The following is a 22,551-nucleotide window of genomic DNA, read 5'->3' as shown; positions in this document are numbered from 1 at the left end:
TGGACTTCTTGGTATTGATAATAATGTACCACCTTTGCAGGTTCTTGCCACTGTGTTCTCCTGGGGCTTGAAGCTTGCTTTCTTTTCCTCCTTTCTGAACAGTAAGCTCAAATCTCTCCAAAATAATGTGATAAGCATGTTTTGCATGAGGAACCCATTCACACTGAATGCAAACTACCCTCAGTGTTAAATGTAGCCACCTTTCCTCAAACCCATTTCCTGGCACTGCAAAATGCTTGATCAATTTTGTGGAAGCTGTCTGAGGGCATGGTTGTAATATCTGAATTTTATCTCCATGTCTGCAAATGTAGCGTCTCTACATTTCTCCATGCTGTGATTCTTTATTTCCTGTTACTCTATTTTAGAAGGTGACAGGACTACTAAAGCAGTCATTGCTTTTGAGCCAGGGTAATATTAAACAAATTTAGTTACGTGCTTTGGATATGTAAACGTGTCAGATCGGTGGCATCCTCTGTCCTGTTTGCTTCCACCAGCACACCCACTCCTGACGTGCATGCGAAGTTCAATGTATACTTTGCAAACTGGCTGAGGTGGTGCATGTGATTCATGTTTTTGTGACATTTTGTGCCATGCCCTTGGTTCTTCTGTGCACCTAAGTGCAGCTGTTACACTGCCTTACATTATGGCTTATGTATGTGAAGATTAATAGGGAGGCCTGAAGAATTTTTTGTCACAGGTTAACTGGGGCAAAATTGTGCTCTACATGTGTTATCTAGACAATGAAAAATGCTGATTTAAACACAGTGTTTTGTACTTAGCCCAGCAGTCTTCATTTGGTAAATATTTCCATTAAAATTAGTGGAACTATTTGTTAATACAGTCCTGGTTCTGCTTACATTGAACTCACCAGGGAAAACCAGCTGATTCTAGAGATGCTGTGTAACCAAATCTGAGTAGCATTGGTCTTTCTGGCCATACATCAATTTACTTACCAAAACTGTCCTTTGTCTAGTGTTAAAGTAGGAGTCAATAAATACTGTTTTGTAGAGCAGAATCAACTCTGAATTTGTCAGATAACTTGAAGTTGTCTGATCCAACTATTCTTTGTTAAGTTCAATATGAAGAGATCTGAGTTTAGGCAGTATTCAGCTCCTCATTCGTGTTAAATTGAAATTTTCCCCATTAAAATTGAATATTAAAATTTAACAATTCACATAAGAGAGAGAGAGATTGTGTACATAACTGTGCGGGAATTCAACTCTGCAGAAGCCATATCTCTTGGAAGTACAATGCTATTTTATTACTGACATGTAAAAATCAGTGTGAGGTACACTTAATAAAAATCCTATATGTTAGGCAGTTAACGACAATGTCCAGGGTTTTTTTAGAACTTTCTTTTGTAAGTCCTAAAACATCACATATCTAAGGACTCAAAAACAATAATTTTGCATGTAGTTCCATTGTACAAGTGTGAAAGTAGAACCCACATCTAATCAGTTGTCTTCTCACAATACTTCACTTTAAAGATTCATTATAATTTCATTTAAATAGTAGTGTGTGATTGCTCCAATTTTTTTTTCTTCCTGAATTTTTAGAGGACAGTAACCTGTTACTTACTTTATGTGCTTTCATCTCAAAGTTGTGCTTTCATCTCAAAGTTAATTTTCATACACACTGGTGTAAACAGTCTATAGACTCATTCTCAAAAGTGGTACAGTAATGTTAATAACCTGTTTACAATGAAAATTCAAGTTAACCTCACTTTACAAATAAGCTGGGAAAGATGCCTCTTTCACAGTCCCCTGGAAAGAAAGCTTGGGCAATGCATGTCTACAGGCTTACTGCTTCAAAATACAGAGACCAGCGCTGTCAATAGCATAAATTATATTAGCAGCTCTCTGAGGCCTTTTACTTCTCTGTTGCAGCTTCTTTTCTAAACTCACAGTGTCTCTTGAGCCTCCTTTAAGCAGAGAGTAAACCTGTCTCCTCTCGGGGCTTCAGAGGTATACTATTTTTTTTCTGCCTTCTGTTTCTTTCCCAATTTGTTTTCAGTTGGTGAAAACAAATGAACTACATGTCTTGTGGCAAAGCACAAGCCTGGAACTGCGAAAGCCTGTTTCCTGGCTAGAGAAATAGAGAGTGTAAAATTAGAATAAACCCCAAAATACTTCCAAGATAAGGCCTTTTTGGCCATTGTTTGTCATATGTGCTGACAGGGCAAAAAAAGGTCAAGTTTAAAATAAACCTGACTGAAAAATACTGTCCTTTCTAAATTTCCTTTTCTACCTTTTTTTCAGGAGATACTAATTTTCCTTTACCCAGTTTTTTAGTTACAGCAAACATTTTGTTTGCATTCATTTCATTTTTCACCAGCTATGCAAAAATTCGATCTCCAAATTCAAAATTAAAGTTCATGGTATTCAGTTCACATTTAAAATGGCACTGAAGTGTTAAGGTTGCATGTAGAGAAAAAGCTTGTTTTCCACACTTCATTGCTGACTCTGAAACAAAAGACAGTTTTACTTGCTACCAGAGCAGAAGGAAACATATTTGCCCATTTGGCTGTGCCACGTACATCGGTGCTGGAGATGTGCTGTGCCTTTGGCTGTGCTGTGCACATTGCAGCACCCTGGATTACCTGAAGGTTGTGTACCATCCTGTGGCACCCCAAACCCCAATTTAGCCTGATGTGATGCTTTGACTCATCACATTAGATTAGGTACAGTGGGTGTGTCCATACATGAGAGGATGTTTTTGTGCTGTACAGTTACCATAGGTGGGAAGAGTTGGTGTTAAGTGTTGGATGTGATCTCAGGGTTCAGGCTTCCCAGGTCGGTGCAGTGGCCTCACACCGACGGGAATAAATCAGCAATGTACTAACAACATGTTCTTCTCTCTAGGCAAGCTGACACAGGGGCCCTGAGGGAAAACCCACGGGAGAGGAGGGATCAGCTGGACCAGCATTTAGGTCACAAGTGGAAGGCATCTGTCAGACCTTTGCATGTGCGAGAGCCTCCGATTCTGCCTCACGAGAGCCGGGGCAGGTCTGGAACATTGCCGAGTGATTACAGATACTCTCAGGAAAACGTGAATGAGAAGAGCAAGGATCGCAGCCTGCCTCATCCGCCCTGCTCTGAGCCACAGACCTTGAACAAGAACCACTCCTGTCTGTCCCAGGGCAAAGGAGAGGAAAACCATAGGGTAGAGCCAACGTTGCTGAACAAGAAGCGTGGACCTGCTCCTCAGAGGCCACCACCACCTACAAGAGATAAGTACAGGCAACAAGATAATTCTGCACCATTGCTCGGCACCTCTTCCGAATCCCTGCTGGTAGTACCCAGCCAGCCCTTTCCGTCCTCATCCCCCAGCTCCACTGAAGTATTTGCCAGTCGCTCCTCTCTCTGTCAAAGTCCTGCAGCTTTCAATGGAAAACTGAAGAGTGCTAATCCACAGCAGCTCCAGCAAACCTCATCCACGGAGAATGTTTGTCAGCACTTAGAAGAAAAAACGCACCTTAGGTCTGAGTCTGTATTATCTTCCAAATACCGGTATCTTCAAAAACCTGCCATGGAGACATCAAGGTCCCCTTCTCCTCAGTTTGCACCACAGAAGCTCACTGATAAACCTCCTGTGTCCGTACAGGATGATAACCCAGCCAGGTACTAGATGTAACTCCTGTACTATTTTATTAACATTGCTTGCCCAGTTAGACCTTATTAATGGTTGACTGTTCATTTCCTATACTAAAAGCACATTCTTTTGTTTCATTAAGCATGAGCCATCCCAGCATGTCCTAAAGAGGCCTCAGACTTGTGTGAAATTCCAGTTGGTGCCATCGAAGAGTCCTTTTACTGGTCTGTGGTTTCTTTTAGTTGACTGATGCTGCTCAGGTGTCCCAGCTGGTAGTTAGTAGAAAATGAAAGGAATTAATTCAAATGAATTTTCCACTGTGAGTCTGGGCAAAATCAGAATGTCATCATTCCCCCACCCAAGTCTGTGTATGAATACAAATCAATGTAGGGACAAAGCAGAAGTGGGAAGGGAAGCTGTATTCTTTGTGAGAACATCTGTGTTGAAAGTGTACACAGACACTGACAAATCATGACTGGTTTCATGTTGCTTTTACAATGAAAGATGACACTCCAGGTAGTCTGTGGAGGGGTCCACAGCACTGCTTGTGGTGAGATGTGCTGAAGATTCAGCAGGCGAACATCAATCCTTTCCCAGGCTGGATAAACTCAGTTAGACAAACTGACTGAAATCAATTGATTGCTGTGTCTGTCGTATGCTGCTAGCATCATAAAAGGTTATTCTCGCACAAGAGAACAAACTCTTCCAGGAAGCTCAGGAATCTTAGTTTTCGTAAATCCTTCAGCACTATAGCTCATGGTTAAAGAATTAAAACCTCTGAGCTGAATGAATGCAGAGGTTACTTCTCTGAGCAGCAGCAGTTGGAATAGTTTTGCTCTAATGTAAATGGTTGAAAAGACGCAATCATGCAGTTCTCCAGTGTGCCTTATGACATAGAAAACATGAATCACTTCTTTTCCTAAACATGCCGTGATTTTTTTCCTCTTGTAACCAGAGGAAAAAAAATATATTTCATCCTGCAGTGTTTTTAAGATTAAGTAATAATGCAGTTTACCATGAGGGTTCACATGACATTGCACTTCTAGCATCTATGTGCAAAGGTAGATGACAGTGGTAACTTCCTCACTGTATTGCTTTATGCATAGATAGTAAGAATGCATAGAAAGCTAATAGTATTCATCCTTCTTTTTTCACTAAGCTTTAATTTTGAAGTGAGCACTGAGGCGTGCCTAATTACGTGCACGTATCTGAATGATAATACATTTAACCCTGAAAATCTTGTTGACATTTAAAATACTTAATCTGAGACAGCTCTTGTTTGTGCATAAATATTATCCTCTATTTAACAAAACAGATATGGCAAAAAAGGAAAGACATGCGGGCTATACCTCCGTACTTTCCATATGGTATTTACCGTATGGGGTTTATTTCATACAAGCAAAATATGTCGGGTAGAGTTATCTTAATATCCAATTAATTAGATTTGGTTTATTACTTCTGTTGGCTCCTTGCATATGAGCTTTTGGACATGCCAGTTTGCATGCTGTGGGCAGCTTGTGTTTGATGGTGTCAGCATATAGCTGTTTACTCTTCTTTAAGAAAGGTGTCATGCTTATCAACAGGATAAACTGAGTGTATAGGGTTTCCTACAGTGTTTTAGGTAGAACAGTGTAGTGTGGGGAAATATTGGTGTTGTACAGAACCCAACTATTTCCAAAGATGACTGTTTAGCAAACGAAAGATTAAAAGAGTGCATCGGTAGATGTGCATCGATAAATTTCCAGTAAACATACACTCAGGTCAAGGAGTAACTGCGCTTGTGATTGGAGTCAAGCTTCTTAATAGCCACATGCAGAGTTTTTGCAAATCCAAATCTCATGCCACAGTTCCACAAATGGAAACCCTTCAGAAATCAGGAGGATAGTGACTGCAGAAACAGAATTTCTGAAGCACCTGGTGCTGAACTGTCCTTGCTCCGTCTGAAATCAGTTGACATGATCATGCCTTGCATATCTGAAAATCTTTTACTAGGCTGAGAGGAATGAATGTACTCAGATTCTCAAAACAAATACCAGGCATTTTAGGTAAAGAATTGCAGCCATCTCGCTTCTTTTGCAGTTGCCCTACACGCACTTATGCATGCATCTTGTATTTCCCCCAAACTCAAAAATGTGTTCCTTTTCACAGTCTGGTGGAGTCCGAAGGGCGTGGGCTTTATTTAAAAGCCAGCAAAAGAAAGGGTCTGGAGCAGTGGCAGGGCTGCCTCCCGTGCTGCTGCAGCCAGGCAGGGAGCTGGGGCTGAGTGGCAGACACAGGAGCAAGCACTTGAAAATGACAGTCTCCTTGAATGGAAACACTCCAACAGAATGGGAGTGGTGGGAGGCATTCAGCATGGGCTGGAAAACCTGCCCAAAATTGGATTAGTATGTCAAAGCATGTCCGCAGAGCACTTGAGGGAAGTAAATACCTACTGGGAGGCTGCACATTGATTCAGAAGCAAATATACCTTTAAAATATAAGATTTAACTTCTGAAAAATATGAAGTCAAGCAGAAAAGTGCAGCGCAGTAAGGTATAAGTTTATTTTTAAAGAAAGCGACACACCCACGCTTAGAGGGGAAGAGCTGTAGTATGTCTTGCTCACTTATCTGAAAGGCAGCAAACAACCCAGCCAGATGAAACTGGATATTTTAGCTAGTAGGCAATGTTCCTTTACTTGCTGTAGAGCTTCCAAACCCACATTATGACAATAATTTTAAGCTTTCTGCAAACTCAAAACCACCAAACTAGACTTCAGTTTCTTGCATGGTTTACATATAGTACAGATGTTTCAGTAATGTTATTTAACATGTTATTGTCCAGTTTGAAAATATAAGTTAGTCTCCTTTTTAAATAGCTTGCCATACTGAATGTCCAAGGTGACCCTTTGTGCTATACAGTACAAAAGTTTTGCTATAAACTTCCTTTAAAAAGGGAGTATCCACAATTGTGTGTTATCCTCTTCAGTGGCTGGTTTATTTGCTTTAAAAACTAGGACACTGTGGTGGGGTCTATTTCTTCAGCTTCTGTATCTTGTGTGAAATTTTATAAATACAGTTGTTTGGTTTTTGGTTTGTTTTTTTTTTTTTTTTTTTTTAAATCATGTAATTAAGTTTTGAATGATTTCCAGGTTTTCCATGTGTGATTATTTGTTATTCTTGTAGCTCAGCATGCCTGCAGCATGCTTCCATCTGGGTCTGTTGTCTCTTCCCTTGGAAGAGCTGGGAATTGATGTGAGGGTATCACAAACTCCCCAGGCAGCTAAGCCACCTGTCAGGCCAAAAGCTGAGGCCGCTGTTGGATCTGTGTGAGGCAATGAGGTTGAGCTCCGGGCACGTTTTAATGCGTATGTGTGGCAGCAAAGGGGTAAAAGTTGGTTCATCAGCACTGTCTCAAATCTGGGGCCTGGCTGCTGAGACTGGATCCTCAGGTTCACGGAAACAAAGAGAAGTCCTGTACCGTGAGTATTGTGCAAGGCTGATTTTTAGGATTACTTACAAATGAATTAATGCTATGTAAAATGTGTGGGCAGAAAAGCAAACGTGTAGATGTAAGGTTTGAGATACAGTGCAAGGGATACTCTGTTACCTGTATCTCTTTATCTACCTTGCTTGTATTTGGGCTTCCCCTCTGATTTGCAGTTAAGAATTGAGATGTTAGTTCTTCCATTTCTAAAGATGAATTTTCCATATTTTCCAGAATTGAAAAGATTATAGACAACAACACTACAGTGAAAATGGTTCCTATCAAGATAGTTCATTCTGAGAGCAGCGCAGAGAAGGAGAGCCGGCAAAGTCTTGCCAGTACTATGGAACCCCCTGCTTTACCCAGTGGTTTGGAAAAGGACCAAATTAAAACACTCAGCACTTCTGAGCAATCCTACTCACGGTTCTGTGCCTACACCAGGCAAGGTGCAGAGCCAGAGCCAGAAGCCAGAACCAAACCAGCTGACCCTCAACCAGCTGAAGAACCTGGGAGCAACTTGAAGGACAGCAGTGCTGCCCCACCAGCAGTCAGCTATGTAAAGGCCAAAGAGAAGACCCTTGAAGACTGGAAGTCAGAGGAACTAGCCAGAGAGATTGTGGGAAGAGATAAGTCTCTAGCAGACATACTGGATCCTAATGTGAAAATAAAAACAACAATGGATCTGATGGTTGGAATATTTCCTAAAGATGAACACCTCCTAGAAGAAGCTCAGCAACGCAGGAAGCTCCTGCCAAAAGTTCCTTCTCCAAAAATTTCAGAGGACAAGTGAGTATTACTTTCCGTAGGCCAACGTTTCCTTGTAGGCTGTTGTCTGAAGTGTGTTGGTTTTCTGAGGGGACTGAAGGGGAGGATCTTCTGCCATTGAGGTTTGAGGCTTTTCAAAGCCTTTTCCATTAGGATAGCAGTCAAGCATAATATGCTAGTCATGCCATTAATGACAGAAAAAGAAGTGGTGTACAATATGAGAAGTTTCCCAGGAGCTGGTTGCAAAATATTTCTGTGAGAGCTGAAGGAATAATTAACTTCTCCCTTTTCACAGCTATTAGGTGTTTTACAAAGACCATTCGTTCTAGGAACTGGATAAAGAAGGAACAGTATTTTAGCCTTTTTTTTTGTGATGAAAATTTATAAAGACAAAGAGAACAAGGCATTTCATGGCAGTGAATAAGAATGAAGTAGGAAAATATTTAAATTCCATTAAATTCCATCCATGTTGGTGTTCTGTAGTCCTTTTGTTTGCTTGATACGAGTTATCAAATTAAGTTGTAGCATTCTTGAGAAGTTTGCGTGTAATTCCATAATCAAAAAAATAAATATGTTGCATTATCCCACACTCAGCAGTCTCAAAGGATACTGTCTTTGACACTGTGGTCTTTGCGCTACTTAGTAAAATGTAACTTTATGTTCTGTTTCCAACTGAGATATCTTGGGTCCATTTCACTCATTGTAATGGTGAGAGGTCTTCTGTACTACTTCATTTTTAGCTTTTGGTGGGCACGTGCTGAGTTCATATAAATTTTCTTCACAACCAGTGTTTATTTATCCTGTTTTTGTAGATAATGGCTTTCTGTTGAACCCCCTGCTTGCTTGGTGAAATGATGGCTCTGAAAGACTGTTATTTCCTTGCAGCAATTAAAATGTCAAGGCAGTTAATGGAAATTTTGACTTTTTACCAGGAAAGAGGAGCAGAGTGCACCGTCTGCCATCTCCCTGACAACCAATTCTACTTACTACAGCACATCTGCACCGAAGGCAGAGCTGCTGATTAAAATGAAGGACATGCAGGAGCAGCAGCAACAGCAGCAGAGTGAGGATGATTCTGAAGACGAGCTGGATCATGACTTGTCAGAAAAGAAGGTAAAATGCCTTTCTAAAAGTGTAATTGGAAGCTCTTGGTTGCATGCATTTCATTAACGGTGAATTTGCTAGGTAAACACCCCTAAGTAAAAGGCATTGTAGATGTACAGGATCACTTGGAAAACCAGCCTGTTTTTTTAAGACGGGGTGGTGGTGTTAGGTGTCCAACTGTGAATTTAGGAAATTCATATTAGGTGCTTTTTGCAGCTCAATACGCATTTTAGAAGGTCGCAAGGGGAGAAGTTTTGGGGAGGTTATTTTCAAATATTGTTTTCCATTTGAGATTCTAGTGTATTTCTGTCACTTGCTATATACAAAGAACCACTAGTGCTTGTGTATCTGATTGTAACTCACAGAATCACAGAATGCTACAGGTTGGAAGGGACCTCGAAAGATCATCTAGTCCAATCCCCCTGCCAGAGCAGGAACACTTAGATGAGGTTACACAGAAATGCATCCAGGCAGGTTTTGAATGTCTCCAGAGAAGGAGACTCCACAACCCCCCTGGGCAGCCTGTTCCAGTGCTCTGTTACCCTTACTGAGAAGAAGTTTATTCTCAAATTTAGCTGGAACCTCTTGTGTTCCAGTTTGAACCCATTACCCCTTGTCCTGAGTTGGAAAGGACCTCAGAATGTCCTCAGTTGGAAAGGACCACAAGGATCGTGTCCAACTCCTGTCCCTGCAGGAGAGATTCCTTAGGAGATTTCCACCCCTGGTTCAGTGCAGGAATGGGTGCCACTGCATTCGAGGGTCTGTAGTGTTTTCTGTTACCACGCTGTTCATTTTTTTTCTCCCCCCCCGCTGCCTCTGCTGCACCCATCACTCCCATTTGATATGAGCTGCAGCACCGGGGTCTGGCCTGTCTGCAGCGGGGCAGCTGCCCTTACCTCCTTGCCAGCGAGCCACTGAATCCAACAGCTGTATTACTTAGACAAATTGAGGATTTCACTACATTTGGAATAATTTGGTTTTATCTGGTGCCACATGTGATGGTCACGTTCATCATTTTTGCCAGAATTAGTTTCCTCCTCATTAATTAGGGAGCGTATGTATGGGGGAGGGGGGTGTTAAAATTAAACCTTTCTTGTTTGCCCAACAAATTAAATACTAAAGCTTTTCTAAGCAAAAGTACCATTTATTTGTGCTGGTGTCTGTTAACAGGAAAATCATGTTCACCCTTCACATATTCCTCCCTCCATCCCCTCCCAGCTCCAGGATGCACCACTAATCGTCTAAGATAAGAAGTATTTAATGAAGAGCTCTTAGCAGAGCTCCGCCATCGTCTTCTCTGAATATACATATTGTCGTAGCCACACACACTTTGCTGCTTTCTTCTCTCCCTGTTCCCCCACAAGCACTAGGATGTGAGCACTCAGTTCAGTGGGTTTTCATCTTGAATCTTGTCAGAAAATGTGTAAGATTCACGGTAAGTGGGTCGAGGCATCTTTATAAAACAACCAGAATATATAACTTGGCATAGCTTTGCATACTTGGCAACAGTTTAACAAAGGATCGTTAAGGACCCAAGTGCTTTAATAGCACACTTTATGACTTCAATTATTTTAGAGGAGGCATACACCCAGAACCTGTTCCTTGATTCCTAGAAATTGGTAATTTCTGTTACGAGATATCTTAATTGCAGTCCACTGTGAAATGATTGAATATTTGTCATTCTGTGCTCTGCAAACCAGAAATGTGTGGTGGTTAGTTTTGTTTTGGTTTTTTTTTTTTTTTTTGTTGGGTTGGTTTGGTTTGATTTTTCTTTTGAAATAAGTATGGGAATTTCATATAGAGTCTTTTTTTTTTTTTTCTCTTTTTTTTTCTTTTTTTGTGTTTTCTTTTTTTAAGTTTGAGACCATTCCCTCTATTCCCAGCTAGCAGGAATGGATTGTGTGTGTCTCATATACTGAATTCAATGCAAGTTTACCACAATTATAAAACAACAGATGTTGAAGACACTACAGGGATGGTTTTTGTAGTAAGGAAAATCTGTGTGTGGCTGAGTAGGAACTGTGCCCTTTGCCTTTAGGAAAATTTCAGCAACTCCTGAAGAGTGTAAAAATAATCGAAGAATACCAAGTTTCTTCTGCTTTTAGGCCATGAACTTCATATGTAATGGGGTGATGAGCGGAGAGCAGATTAATTTACATGAAGCACGCCGAGCAGTGGAACACCTGAGCAGTACTCTCCTGAGCTGCTTTCTGTATTGCTAGTCAGACCAGCAGGAGTTACTGGAAAAAGATGAGATTTTATTGTTTTCTTGTTTACTGATTCAGAATTCACAGCTATAAATTATTCATCTGACAGTTTCAAGATGTAGCTTGGAGCTCTTCTGGCTCAGTGGATATAATACAGGTTTTCTGCTTGTTAGCAAAAGCTTGTAGTGAGCTCACAGTTGCTGCATCCAAAGCAATCAGTGATCACAGAATCATCATGGAGTAGTTTGGGTTGGAAGGGACCTTCAAAGGTCATCTAATCCAACCCCCTGCACTGAGCAGGGACATCTTCAACTAGATCAGGTTGCTCAGAGCCCCATCCAGCCTGGCCTGGAATCATCCAAGTCTTAATAGATAAAACAGTCTTAAAGGGTGGTGAGTACTTACGGCCTTCTCACCTGCCAAAACAGCCTTTTAAACGCTAGCTCCAGCTGCCTGGGGACAGCTAAATAGGAAACTAGTGGGAAAATTGCTTTTTTGGTTGTTTTTTAAAGAAAGAAGCCCTATGAGAGACCTAATCTGGATTGTCAGACCGGATTGGTAGACACTGAGCACTCAGATGGCTTAATTTTTTCATTTGAGAAAGTCATAGCACAGCTGCAGAAGTGAAAAACTCAAGATAGTAGCATAAAGCACAGCAGTGTCATGTTGTGTTTCGGTCAGTGAAACAACAGCGTTATGCATGTGCGTGTCATCTGAGGGAAATGAGAGCGTAGTACTGTGACCTACATAATCCAAATCAAACTGCATTTGTGTTGAGAGAAGTGGGGAAAAAATAAAATCCTGCAGATTAATCAGTCAGTAAAGCAGGCATCTGTAGAACTGCTTACTACCTTAATCTTTTGGGCACCCAGACTAAGAGATGACCCAAATCCAGATTAACCTGGCCTGAGTATATTAAATCAGAAAGGAGAAAACCAGCTCAGATGATCTATGTGTTGAATTTCTACCTTCAAAAAGGCTGTTAAATTTTCAGGGTGTAGTTGCTTTCTGTTAAGATGGCAGGTGTTTTTAGTTGTTCTTAGGTTTTTTTTGTTCCCAAAGCAAATTGGCAATGACTGTTCAGTGTTGCCTGAGAGTGGTAGCTGCTATCAGTATGTTTCCTAGTGATCATGAAGGCTTGTAATCAGATTTGCATTTAGAAAGCAGAGTTCCTAAAGAATGTCATGAGTAATTTTTTCAGAAAAAAAAAAGAAAAGGGGTACTGTGGAATAATGACTATTTTAAAGGATGTAATTTTCATTTAGAAATTGCATGAAGAGATGTATATTTAGAGAATGCTCTGGAAGATTTTCTCACCTGAAATTAGCTGGATACTAAATAGGCATCTACATTTAAATTAAAGAGGCATTTTTATTTTTTAGGGTGTGATTTACTTCATGTTAGGGTAGAAGACCAGCTGAACTGACTTCCCCAGCTTGTGCACACAAAAAAGCTAATGGACACGTAAGAAACAAGCTCTCTTGCCCAAATGCAGGGAGGTGGCCCAGCTAGAAGGATGGAACACAGGTCACTGAGGAAAGAGATCTGGGTTCTTAGTCTGGCTCTGCTGCTGATGCACCTCATGTGCTTCATCTAAGCCAGGGCATGTGCATCTCATGCAACGGGGGATTATAGAAGAGAAACCCTGACAAAATGCTGGTGAGGTGATATATTTGCCTGACATAGGGCAGTGACAGCTAAAGAGGTTTGTTTGGTCTTTTGGCAGAGCCACTTTGCACAGCTTCACACAGGGCTGCTTTGTGCAATGCAGTAGATTTTGTTCTCGGTTCTGTGTCACAGGGATTATGATTTCCCTGCAGAAATGTTGTAAGGCAGTGTTAACGCTAAGATTTTCTGCGAGTGGAAAGACTGCTATTGGAGGGATGTTAATGTTATGCAGAAAGGAAGAAAAAGCTAGGCAGTGCCCTAGTTTCAACTGCATCATGTGGAAAATACAGGATTGTTTTCCTGGTACTGTTTATCTTCCGAAGTGCAGCTCTTCAGAAAGGTATTACGGACCTGGTATTTAGAGAGAAAAGAATGTGCTATGCTTTATGCTGCTCCATAACAGGCTTTGAAGCTGTTCAGAGAAGAAGCAGGAATGCTTGCTGGGGCAGGGTTAAGTCCTTCGTCTTTTGTCACAAAAGTAAACTGCTTTAACACAGGTCTCAAGCTGAGCATCATAGACCTACATCCTGAACCTTTGAATTCAGAGGTATAGACCTTACACATACACTTAGACACGTATTTATTTGTAATGCATTCTTTGTCAAAGCCACATGGCAGTTTCAATGTATTAAAACACTAGGTTTCTCACATGACTTTCAGAAGCAGGGAAAGATGCAGTAGTACTAATAAATTCTCATCCCCTTTATTTTCCACAGCAAGAACTTATTGACAGCATTAGTAGGAAGCTGCAGGTGCTGAGGGAAGCCCGGGAGACACTTCTGGAAGACATCCAAGCAAACAATATACTGGGAGAGGAGGTAGAGGCCATCGTGAAAGAAGTCTGCAAACCAAATGAGTTTGACAAGTTCAAGATGTTTATTGGCGACCTTGACAAAGTGGTCAACCTCCTGTTGTCACTGTCAGGTCGTCTGGCCCGAGTGGAAAATGCTCTTAATAACCTGGATGAAAATACCTCTCCAGAAGAACGGGTGAGAAAGGCCAATAATAATAACGCTGCATTTAGTGACCCTGATGTTGGTGGGGGGGAATGTTGCCTGGTTTTGTTTACCTGAATTGCACAGCTCAAGATGAGCGGTAGTGAATGGATAAACCTCATAAGGTCATTTTCTTTAGATTTCTTAAAGCTTTTCTCTTTGCCTTGTTTTTGCTTGAAATGCTAAAACTACAAGTGGCTTGGTAAGAAAAAGTGGTGGGTTTGAGTGCAGCATAGTGGAAAACGGACTTCTTAGCAAAAGTTTTAAAAAGTGGAACTACTGGGAAGAGTAGAAAAAGGAGGCAAAAATATTCTAACAGTTCAACAGTTCAGGATGGCAAAAGGGGTGTCACTTTGTGCTATAATGCAGAAAGCTTACAGACTTCTTTAAATTCAACAAGGATCTTGATAAAAATCTATAAAGTTGTTAAAAAAAAAAGTTTCTCATCTACTTCAGCTTCCTCTACAAGACCTAGCAAGGACAAGAGCAAGAAATGACAGAAGGACAAGTCTTTAAAAAAAAAAAAAAAAGAAAAAGAAAAGAGAAAAGAAAAAAGGCGAGGGAGAGGGGGCAGGAGGGAGGCATTGCAAAAAGAATTTTTCAATAGCAAACATGTTCTACCCAACCAGAATAGCCCAGAGGTGATATGGAGGAATCCCAGCAGATGTGAAAATGCCAGTAGTATTTGAGGTTCTCTTACCTCTTGGACACCACCTCTGCTGGCAGCACTTTGTTTAGCTCCAGATCCCATCAGGCTTTAGCTGGAAAGCAGATATCTGGTGATACAGATATGCACTGAAGGAGAGATGTAGATATGTGTGAAACTTAAAGACTAAAATAAGTAGAGAGGGTGACAGGCAGGTACATGTCAATTGAATATAGCTTCTGCAGTTAAATGAATTTGAAGTGGGATTTTTGGCTTGTAGCTGGGAACTGAAATGCCAGCAGTCCACCTGAGTGTTGTAACAGAATTTTTTCCATGGGCTATAGATCATGTTGTGTTTCTTCAGCATGCTCCTTTGTTTCGCCAATAAGAACCAGTAAGTGCTGGAACTAGTTTGAAGCTGTGTTTTTGCTATTTGGCCCTGGCTGCTGCCAAACATACTTGTTTAATGGCCATCCAGACCCCTTTCTGACTGAGGCAAAGGGAAGGTATTTGACAGCTTATTAGAGGGCAGATCAAAGCTTCTGAAACTGAAAGAAATTTAATCCTTCGTTAGGCTTTTTTTTTTTTTTTTTTTTTTTGAAACATGGTTGCAGTTGCCTGAAGGGCTCAAAGATGGGTATGTGGGCTGGGGAAAGAGCTACCAGATTATCAGAGCATATAGGAAACACCATTTGAGAGCTGTGATAGAAATAGCTTATTACCTAGGCATGGAAAAGGAAGAAGGTGAGTAGGTGCTGTAGTAAAGGCAGTCAGAAATTGTCTGTGTACTCTGCTGTCAAATTTAGACAGAAATCCAAATCCCTAAAATATTCTAATCCCCATTCGTCTTCCCATGCACTGACACCATCTTACCATAGTAATACATCTAAATGGGAGTACATCTGAAAGTGTTGACCAGAGATGCTTTTCAGATGGATCGAGTCATCAGGTACTTTGACTATAAATACAACGCTTGTAGCATTACATGTGCATGTATTTGAATTTAGACTGGTGTATGTGGCTTTTTTGGTTGTACTTTGGTATTTTTGTACTAATGTACCATATAAACAAAACAGAGGAGATTACTTCCATCCCTGGGGATCATAGCCCTAGTGATCACTGATTTTTTTTTTTTTTTTTTTAATTTTTTTTTTTAAGCTGATGTTGTCTTATAAACACTGGTTTATTCGTTTTGCATTTTCTAGGAAGCACAAACATCTCAGTAGGCTTTCTAAATAAAGAGTCTGTCAGCAGGGAAGTAATCACTGGCGAATTAGTATTTTGACACTTAGATGGTCTGTCGTAGGTCTCTTTTGCCAAAGAACAGTATCAAGTATTTCAACTTTAACTTCTGAAAGGGGCTTCATCTGAAATAGCCACCAGCCCCCTTTCTTCCACACAGTGAGACCAGTGTCTTCTTGTGACTTTCCTTATCAGTCCAAGCCAGAGTGTTTTGAGAACCCTAAGGCACTAACCCAGCAGTCCACAGATGTGATCAGGTGCCCAGACCTACAATACCTGTTATTACAAGTGTAGGGACAAGCACCAGGGATAGTAATTTAGGCACTGGGTGCTGGGAAGTCAAATATATGGAAGGAGTTTCTCTTCATAGAATCATAGAACCATAGAATCATTTTGTTTGGAAGAGACCCTTAAGATCGAGTCCAACCATAACTGAACTCTGTCACTAAACCGTGTCCCTAAGAACCTCATCTATATGTCTTTTAAACCACCCCCAGGGATGGTGACTCCACTGCTTCCCTGAGCAGCCTGTTCCAATGCTTCACAACCTTCTCCATGAAGAAATTGTTCCTAACATCCAATCTGAACCTCCCCTGACACAACTTGAGGCCATTTCTGTGGTTCAAAAGAGTGAACAGTTCTTGAGAGAGACTCTCAAGATAAGGAGCCAAAGATTGTTCCGTCAGAGGAGCTTCAGATGGCCCGTGTTTGACTGGGGCTTCAAAGCAATGCTAACTGAAAAAAAAAAAAAAAAAAAAAAAATCCTTCTGTCCTCTGCTTGGCTTTGGTTGGTTGAAAAGAGTCAGGTGGAACCATCTGACATCATTTACACTTTTAGGCCTGGTGAGCCATTCATCCATTGCTCAAAGAACCTCCTCAAGAATTATGTCTGGACCTTGCTACAGTGTTTTTCACCTTACCCTTCAAAACAGGGTTTGTGGTGTCAGTCATCTTTGACAGAGGTAAAAGCCAATTGAGGAGGTATCTAATTTGCCTTCTGCCATTCTGCATCCCATTTTTCTGAGGTATTCCCTAAACCTCCAAAAGGGCAGAGATGCTAAGGTGTCATGCAAAGTTCATACAAAAGTAGTGTCTACTTTCCTTGATGAAGGACTAAACATTTGATTGTTCTTGTATCTGTTGGCAATGATAGCAAATGCATTGAAAAACAGATATTTCATCCCCAGATTAGGCACATAACTCTACAACTGAGCCACCATCTGGTTGATATATGCCCTCTTGTGTTCATCGAACTCTAATTCTTCTGCTGCTGCTCGGTGTAGACACAAGCTGCAAGGCTGCCCTGGGGAGCAGTCTAGCCATGCTCCCGCATTTGGGCTTGGCTGCTGGTTCCCCTGATGAATTTAGGAGGGTAGTACTTCCATCTCTTTCCAGCAGATAGGTCTGCTTTCAACTTGCTGTGGGATTTTTGACCTACGAAACACTAAAAGGAAGACTGAACTTTGTTTTTTCTAATAATGTGTGATTTCTGTGACTTGTCTTCCATAGGTATCTTGAACCCCCAGTTAAACTAGGCTGTGTATTTTAAGTACATTGAGAGCACAAGTCTGAAAGTGTTTCACCCCCTGAGCTTTGTGCTGTCTGTAGAAGAGACGCAGCACAGGATACATGTGCAACTCTGACAGAAAGATCTGTTAAAGCTTGCCGATCTGTATCCCCCTTTGTCTCTTACTTCCATCTTGAAAATATTTTGTAGTTTAGAAAACCACTTTTCTGTAAATCCTTTAGGCTTATTATAGCATGTGTGATTTAACATGAAGTCCAAATGAAAAAAATGGACACATTTATTTGAACAGACTGTGGTTTATTTGAAGACATAGGTTCTCAAAGAAAATTAATCTCTGAAGCAAAGCTAAAAGTTATGGAGTGGTACCTCTTAGGGGCACTTTTTAATTAAGTTCAGAAGTCTGTACTGGAATTCTTGATGTTCAAGTAGGCCAGCTGTGCTCTGTCGCTGGCAAAAGGCTGCTTCTAGGCAGACATCTGAAATAGGTCAGATTCATAATGCTCCTGTTTCTTTCCATATACTGCTAAAGGAGCATAGCTGAGCAATTCAGGTGTGGCTGTCTGCTGTGTGGGCACACAAAGTTGGGTAAGATGTACCTCACCCTTCATGCTTGTACATATGTGCAAATGGCATATGGCTTCTGTCCTCTTGCTTTGTGTGTTCTCCATTCAACCTTCCTTTATCCTATTTTGTCTCTTGTGAGGGCACAAAGCAGGAAGTTACAGCCCTTTGGGGAAGATGATGCCTCCCTTCCTCTCTCCCTCCCTCCCTCCCTCCCTCCATCTTGCCCCAGCTCTTGCTCATGTTTTAAGACCACACAAGTTCATGTCTCATGGAGAAGCCGTGTCATAGAATCATTTTGATTGGAAAAGACCCTCAGTTCATCGAGTCCAACCATTAACCTAACACAAAAAGAGCTGTGTAAGAACAAATCACTCCATTAATTAGTGTATTTCTGGGTTCTCTGACCACATCTGTTGCAGTGTGGAAGTTCGGTGCTGTGTATTGAAGATGCAAGACATTGCTGAGTGAAGTCTTAATTTGTAGAACTTGGATGTTTCTCAAAGGCAACTGTATTTTATGAAACTATTTTGAACTCTTGCATAGTAAAATAGTCTTTGAAGTTCTTGTTGTTGAGGTCAATAGAAATTAATAGTGCATCTTTCATTGATTCACTCCATTTTATTCCTGTTCGTTAATGCATTTTATTAGAATAAACTTCAAGCAGCAATCATATTCCACCTCTCTAAGTATTCATGAAAGTCTGTCTTTGCAGATAAAACAGATTTGAGACACTGAAGCTGCTGTCCCAACCTGGTGAACCCAGTGAATATTTAACTGTTTTTCTTTTCTCCTAAGCGGACATTGGTAGAGAAGCAGAAGCTGCTGACCCAGCAACATGAAGATGCAAAAGAACTGAAGGAAAACCTGGATCGTCGAGAGCGCATTGTCTTTGACATTTTGGCGAACTACTTGAGCGAGGAGAACTTAGCAGACTATGAGCACTTTGTGAAAATGAAGTCGGCCCTCATCATTGAGCAGCGAGAGCTTGAGGACAAGATCAAGCTGGGGGAAGAGCAGCTGAAGTGTCTGACCGACAGTCTCCAACCAGAACGGCTCAAATAAGGGGACTGTGTTTGACCAAGGATGTGAAAAATGGGAAAGAAGGAAGGGATGGGGGAGTTTCCAAGAATACAAATGAGTATCTTGGCTTGTCTGAGTGTCCAGTCAAGAAACAAGTGCACAAGAGAAGAATAACTCTCTCAACAGCAATAATGCTCTCTTTCATTTCTTTGGGATGATGTATTTAATTTTTTAGAACACATTTTTATTGCTGGACTCTACAGCTGTTTCTCATTGCTTAACTTACAGACACCTCCACAGAAAAGGACAGACTCTTAACCTTTCTGCTCAGTAAGTTGAAAGTCTGTGGCAGTTGTGCATGCAAACAATGTTTCTTAGAATAGGTTGTACACTTTCTTTATGTTCAGATACTGTACAGACTGCTGGGAAATCCAACAGCAATTTATGAATGCACACAAATTTAGAAGCTCTAAATTTAGGGGCTTTTTAATTTTTTTTTTAAAGACACATTAAACAGGGGAAGCATGCATCTTATAGCTAATATATTCAGATTGCTGAAATATAGTGTCACTCTGATCCTGTGGCATCAGACACTTTTTTTGTAGTATTGTATATAGGATGGCACTTTCCCTTTCAGAAAATAACTTTATAATCAGTCTCCGTTAAACAATTCTTAAACCAGCTCGCAAATCACCTAATGGCTACCTTGCTGAAGATTTTTTTTTTAAACTATTTTGCAAGACATAGTTGTACACCTTCTTACTGCAGTGCAAGTGATTTTCTTTACTAGGTTGTACTTGATTTAAGAAACAGGCTGGAAGGACTGTGCTCATTTTGTTCAAAACATTTCTCATCTAAATTATTTAGAGAGCTCATTTGCTCTTTCTTGTACTTTTTATGCATGTTTTTATTCTTCCTCCCCCCAAACCACTACACTTTATGAGAATAAATGTAGGCTAAGGACACTGCTTCTGTATTTCTTCTGATTGCTCACCAGTGTGATGGTCTTATATAGACAGTTAAGTTATACTGCAGCTGACCTACATGATGCTGTTTGTTCTTTCATCTTTCTCAGACTACCGAATGCAATATAAACTTCTGCCATGTAAATACTGTGCATTACTTGGAGCAACTCTGCTTTGTAACTGTGAACATAAGTGGGTTTTGTTTGTTTTTTCCATTGCACAATGATAAATGAGAGGATGGTAGTTCACAGTATCAGATTACTGGTTGTGTTCTAGGAATGCTGCCATTTACTTAGATTATTTCCAATAGCTCTAAAGAGAAGTGCTAACTCATGTTTTAGCACAGTAAACCATTACACTGACTTGCTCAGATACCTACAGAGAAATTCTGTAGTGTCTAAAGGTCGATTTCTATTTTAAGATAAAGTTTTGCAGGCAAAGGATGGATGACCTTGTGTCTATGGCATTTACATTGTAGTATGGAAAACATCTCTTCAGAGGCAAAAAGGTTGCCCAACAAGAAGCCATTTTCAAGGTGCATGTGAATGCTAGTCTGTAGCTAAGCAGGTTGAAAAATACAAGTAGTTAGGGTGTTAAAAAGAGAGAAAAGATGATTTTTCTCTCTATTCCTGCTGCAGCAGCAGCAGTCACAAAAGATTTTCTATCCTTACCTGAATCCTCTCTTTTGCAGTGGGAGAACCAGAGAGGTGCTGATCAGTGAATTCCTTGCAAGTTGGGGAACTGGGGAGCAAAAGTCTTGTTGACCCAGTTTCTTTACAGACAGGTTCAAATGTTAAAAGGACTGTTGCCTCTCCTTATAGTGCACTGCTTTGTATACCTGGACCAAATCTTTAATGCAATTATGTTGATGTGTATCAGCTGAGGTCAAATGGAGCTTCCATTTTACCAGGCCTACAGCTGACCTTAGTTTCTTCCTCCCAGTTCAGAAATGTAGTGTCTGGCATCTCACAGTTATTTGCTGCTATGTTCCTAGGACAAGTGATCTCTTTGTCCTTAAACTTATCCCTTAACCACAACAAACCCCAAACTAAACAATTCCCAAATAAATTATGCTTGTCTTTTAGCTTGGAGAAAAGTGTGCATTGTTTTATCTGTGGCATTTTAAAGATTTTACATATTGTGGTTACTCTGAAATGTGTATGTGAAATGTGAATAATAATATAATTACAATGTGTTTGTATACAGTACTTTGATTTAGATCTTTCTGATAAAAGGTAGCAATGTTGTGAATGCTATATGTATTATCCTTTTCACACAACAGTTGTGTAGACACCGTTCTCTCTTTTTTTCTTTTTTTTTTTTAAAACTGTTGAAAATCTCTCACCCTGGGAACCTGAAGGTGGGTGCCTCCCAATGTTATATGTAAATCTGTAAATAGCTATACTGTTACTTTTCAAAAAAAATCTGGTGCTAATGTTTTGCCTTTGGCATCCTCGGGATGGCTGTTCCTTCACCTTATGTTCTCAATTCTAGATCTCCTTGTATAGTGAAAGATTTCCCCCATGTTTCTCCAGCAGTTTGGATCCTGCAGCCCAGAGTGATAATATACAGTTTTCCTGCCTGACACTTACCGCTTACCTACTGACAAATGGTATTGCTTGACTTTGAGAAAATAAACTGTATATTTCAATGTAGAGTTAGTTTTTGTCTGCAGTTTTAACCATCAAAACCTACTGTTCTGCTGTGCAGTGTTAGCCTGTCAGCAGTGTGGGCGGCTTTTAAAGGCCAGGCCAGTTGGTTGTCTGATGGTCTGAAGTAGCTGGCTGTCTTTTTCCAGATTATTTAACATCTTGACTAATTGATTATTCTCAAGCTCCCAGTGTAAGTAAGTACCAGAAATATGTTCATGTCTATTCCGTATCTGAAGTGTGTGAGTATGAGAAGACAGAAAGGAAGATGTATTACAAGGGGGATAAAATAAATCAGTTTAGTGTAATTTATGGAGTATATATCAGGGAAGGAGTTCAGATTTTTCTGCTCGGGCTATTACACTGTTTCGGTTTCATCTTCATCCTGTGTTTAGAATGATACTTCATATGGGAACATCTAAAGTTACTGGTTCTCAAGACTTTTTCAAGAACAGATCACTGAGTGCTCCATCTCCAACAGACTTCCACAGAAACTGTTTAATTTCAGCTTCTTGGGGGCTTCTCAGGTTAACTGCAGAATCTTCTGCCTTGTTGGGAAACAGTCTGAGGTGGGCAGAGATTTGTAGTAGAAGTGACCAGAGATAATGTTTCATGGCTTGATAAATCATCCTGGAAGTTAATTGTCTGTGAAGGTCTTTATTGTAGAAACCACCAGGGAAAAGGAAGTTAGGGAAGGAAAAATACTTGAGTATTTGCAGGATTTTTCTAAAATTCCAACTGCTTTTCACCCATTCTCTCCCTCTGCATGTACGTGGACCCTCCTCTTTGTGCTGCTTTCCTGGGCACTTGGCATAATCCAGGATGGCAGCTAGAGGGAAATAACAGTCTAGTTCTTACATACTGTTGGAATTGGGAAAAAAATACTTTTCTTTAAACTGAGATCATGCTCTTTATTTTCTGGTTTGAGGTATTTGAGACCCTCAAGATTTCGAAGGAGTCAATGTTTCATGGTGTTCTTTCCTACTGAAGCTCTATAGATTAATTCTGGTCTACCTAATTGTCTCAGTTTTTACAGCCAAAGTGATCTGTTAGTAATCCAGTAGCTACCAAGGCATTATGATAGGTACACAGTAGAACAGGAAGTCCTATTTTAATGGTGTCCTGTCATTTATTGCAGAAGGT

At 40.5% G+C, this 22,551-nt stretch overlaps 1 protein-coding gene across 2 annotated transcripts in view; it reads left to right on the top strand.

Moving 5' to 3' along the window:
• SHROOM2 (shroom family member 2) overlaps window positions 1-21,414 on the top strand; it is a 127,743-nt gene extending 106,329 nt beyond the window's left edge. For both annotated transcript variants that reach the window (XM_065856265.2, XM_065856258.2), the window contains exons 6-10: window positions 2,862-3,620; window positions 7,290-7,841; window positions 8,753-8,933; window positions 13,516-13,788; window positions 18,570-21,414. In XM_065856265.2, the coding sequence (XP_065712337.1) occupies window positions 2,862-3,620; window positions 7,290-7,841; window positions 8,753-8,933; window positions 13,516-13,788; window positions 18,570-18,836 (2,032 nt within the window). In that variant the 3' untranslated portion in view covers window positions 18,837-21,414. The remainder of the gene's footprint in view (window positions 1-2,861; window positions 3,621-7,289; window positions 7,842-8,752; window positions 8,934-13,515; window positions 13,789-18,569) is intronic.
• Window positions 21,415-22,551: the final 1,137 nt, after the last annotated feature.

This window comes from Patagioenas fasciata, chromosome 1 (assembly GCF_037038585.1).
Source record: "Patagioenas fasciata isolate bPatFas1 chromosome 1, bPatFas1.hap1, whole genome shotgun sequence".
Lineage (NCBI taxonomy): Eukaryota > Metazoa > Chordata > Aves > Columbiformes > Columbidae > Patagioenas > Patagioenas fasciata.
This window is presented reverse-complemented; position numbering and strand designations above follow the sequence as displayed.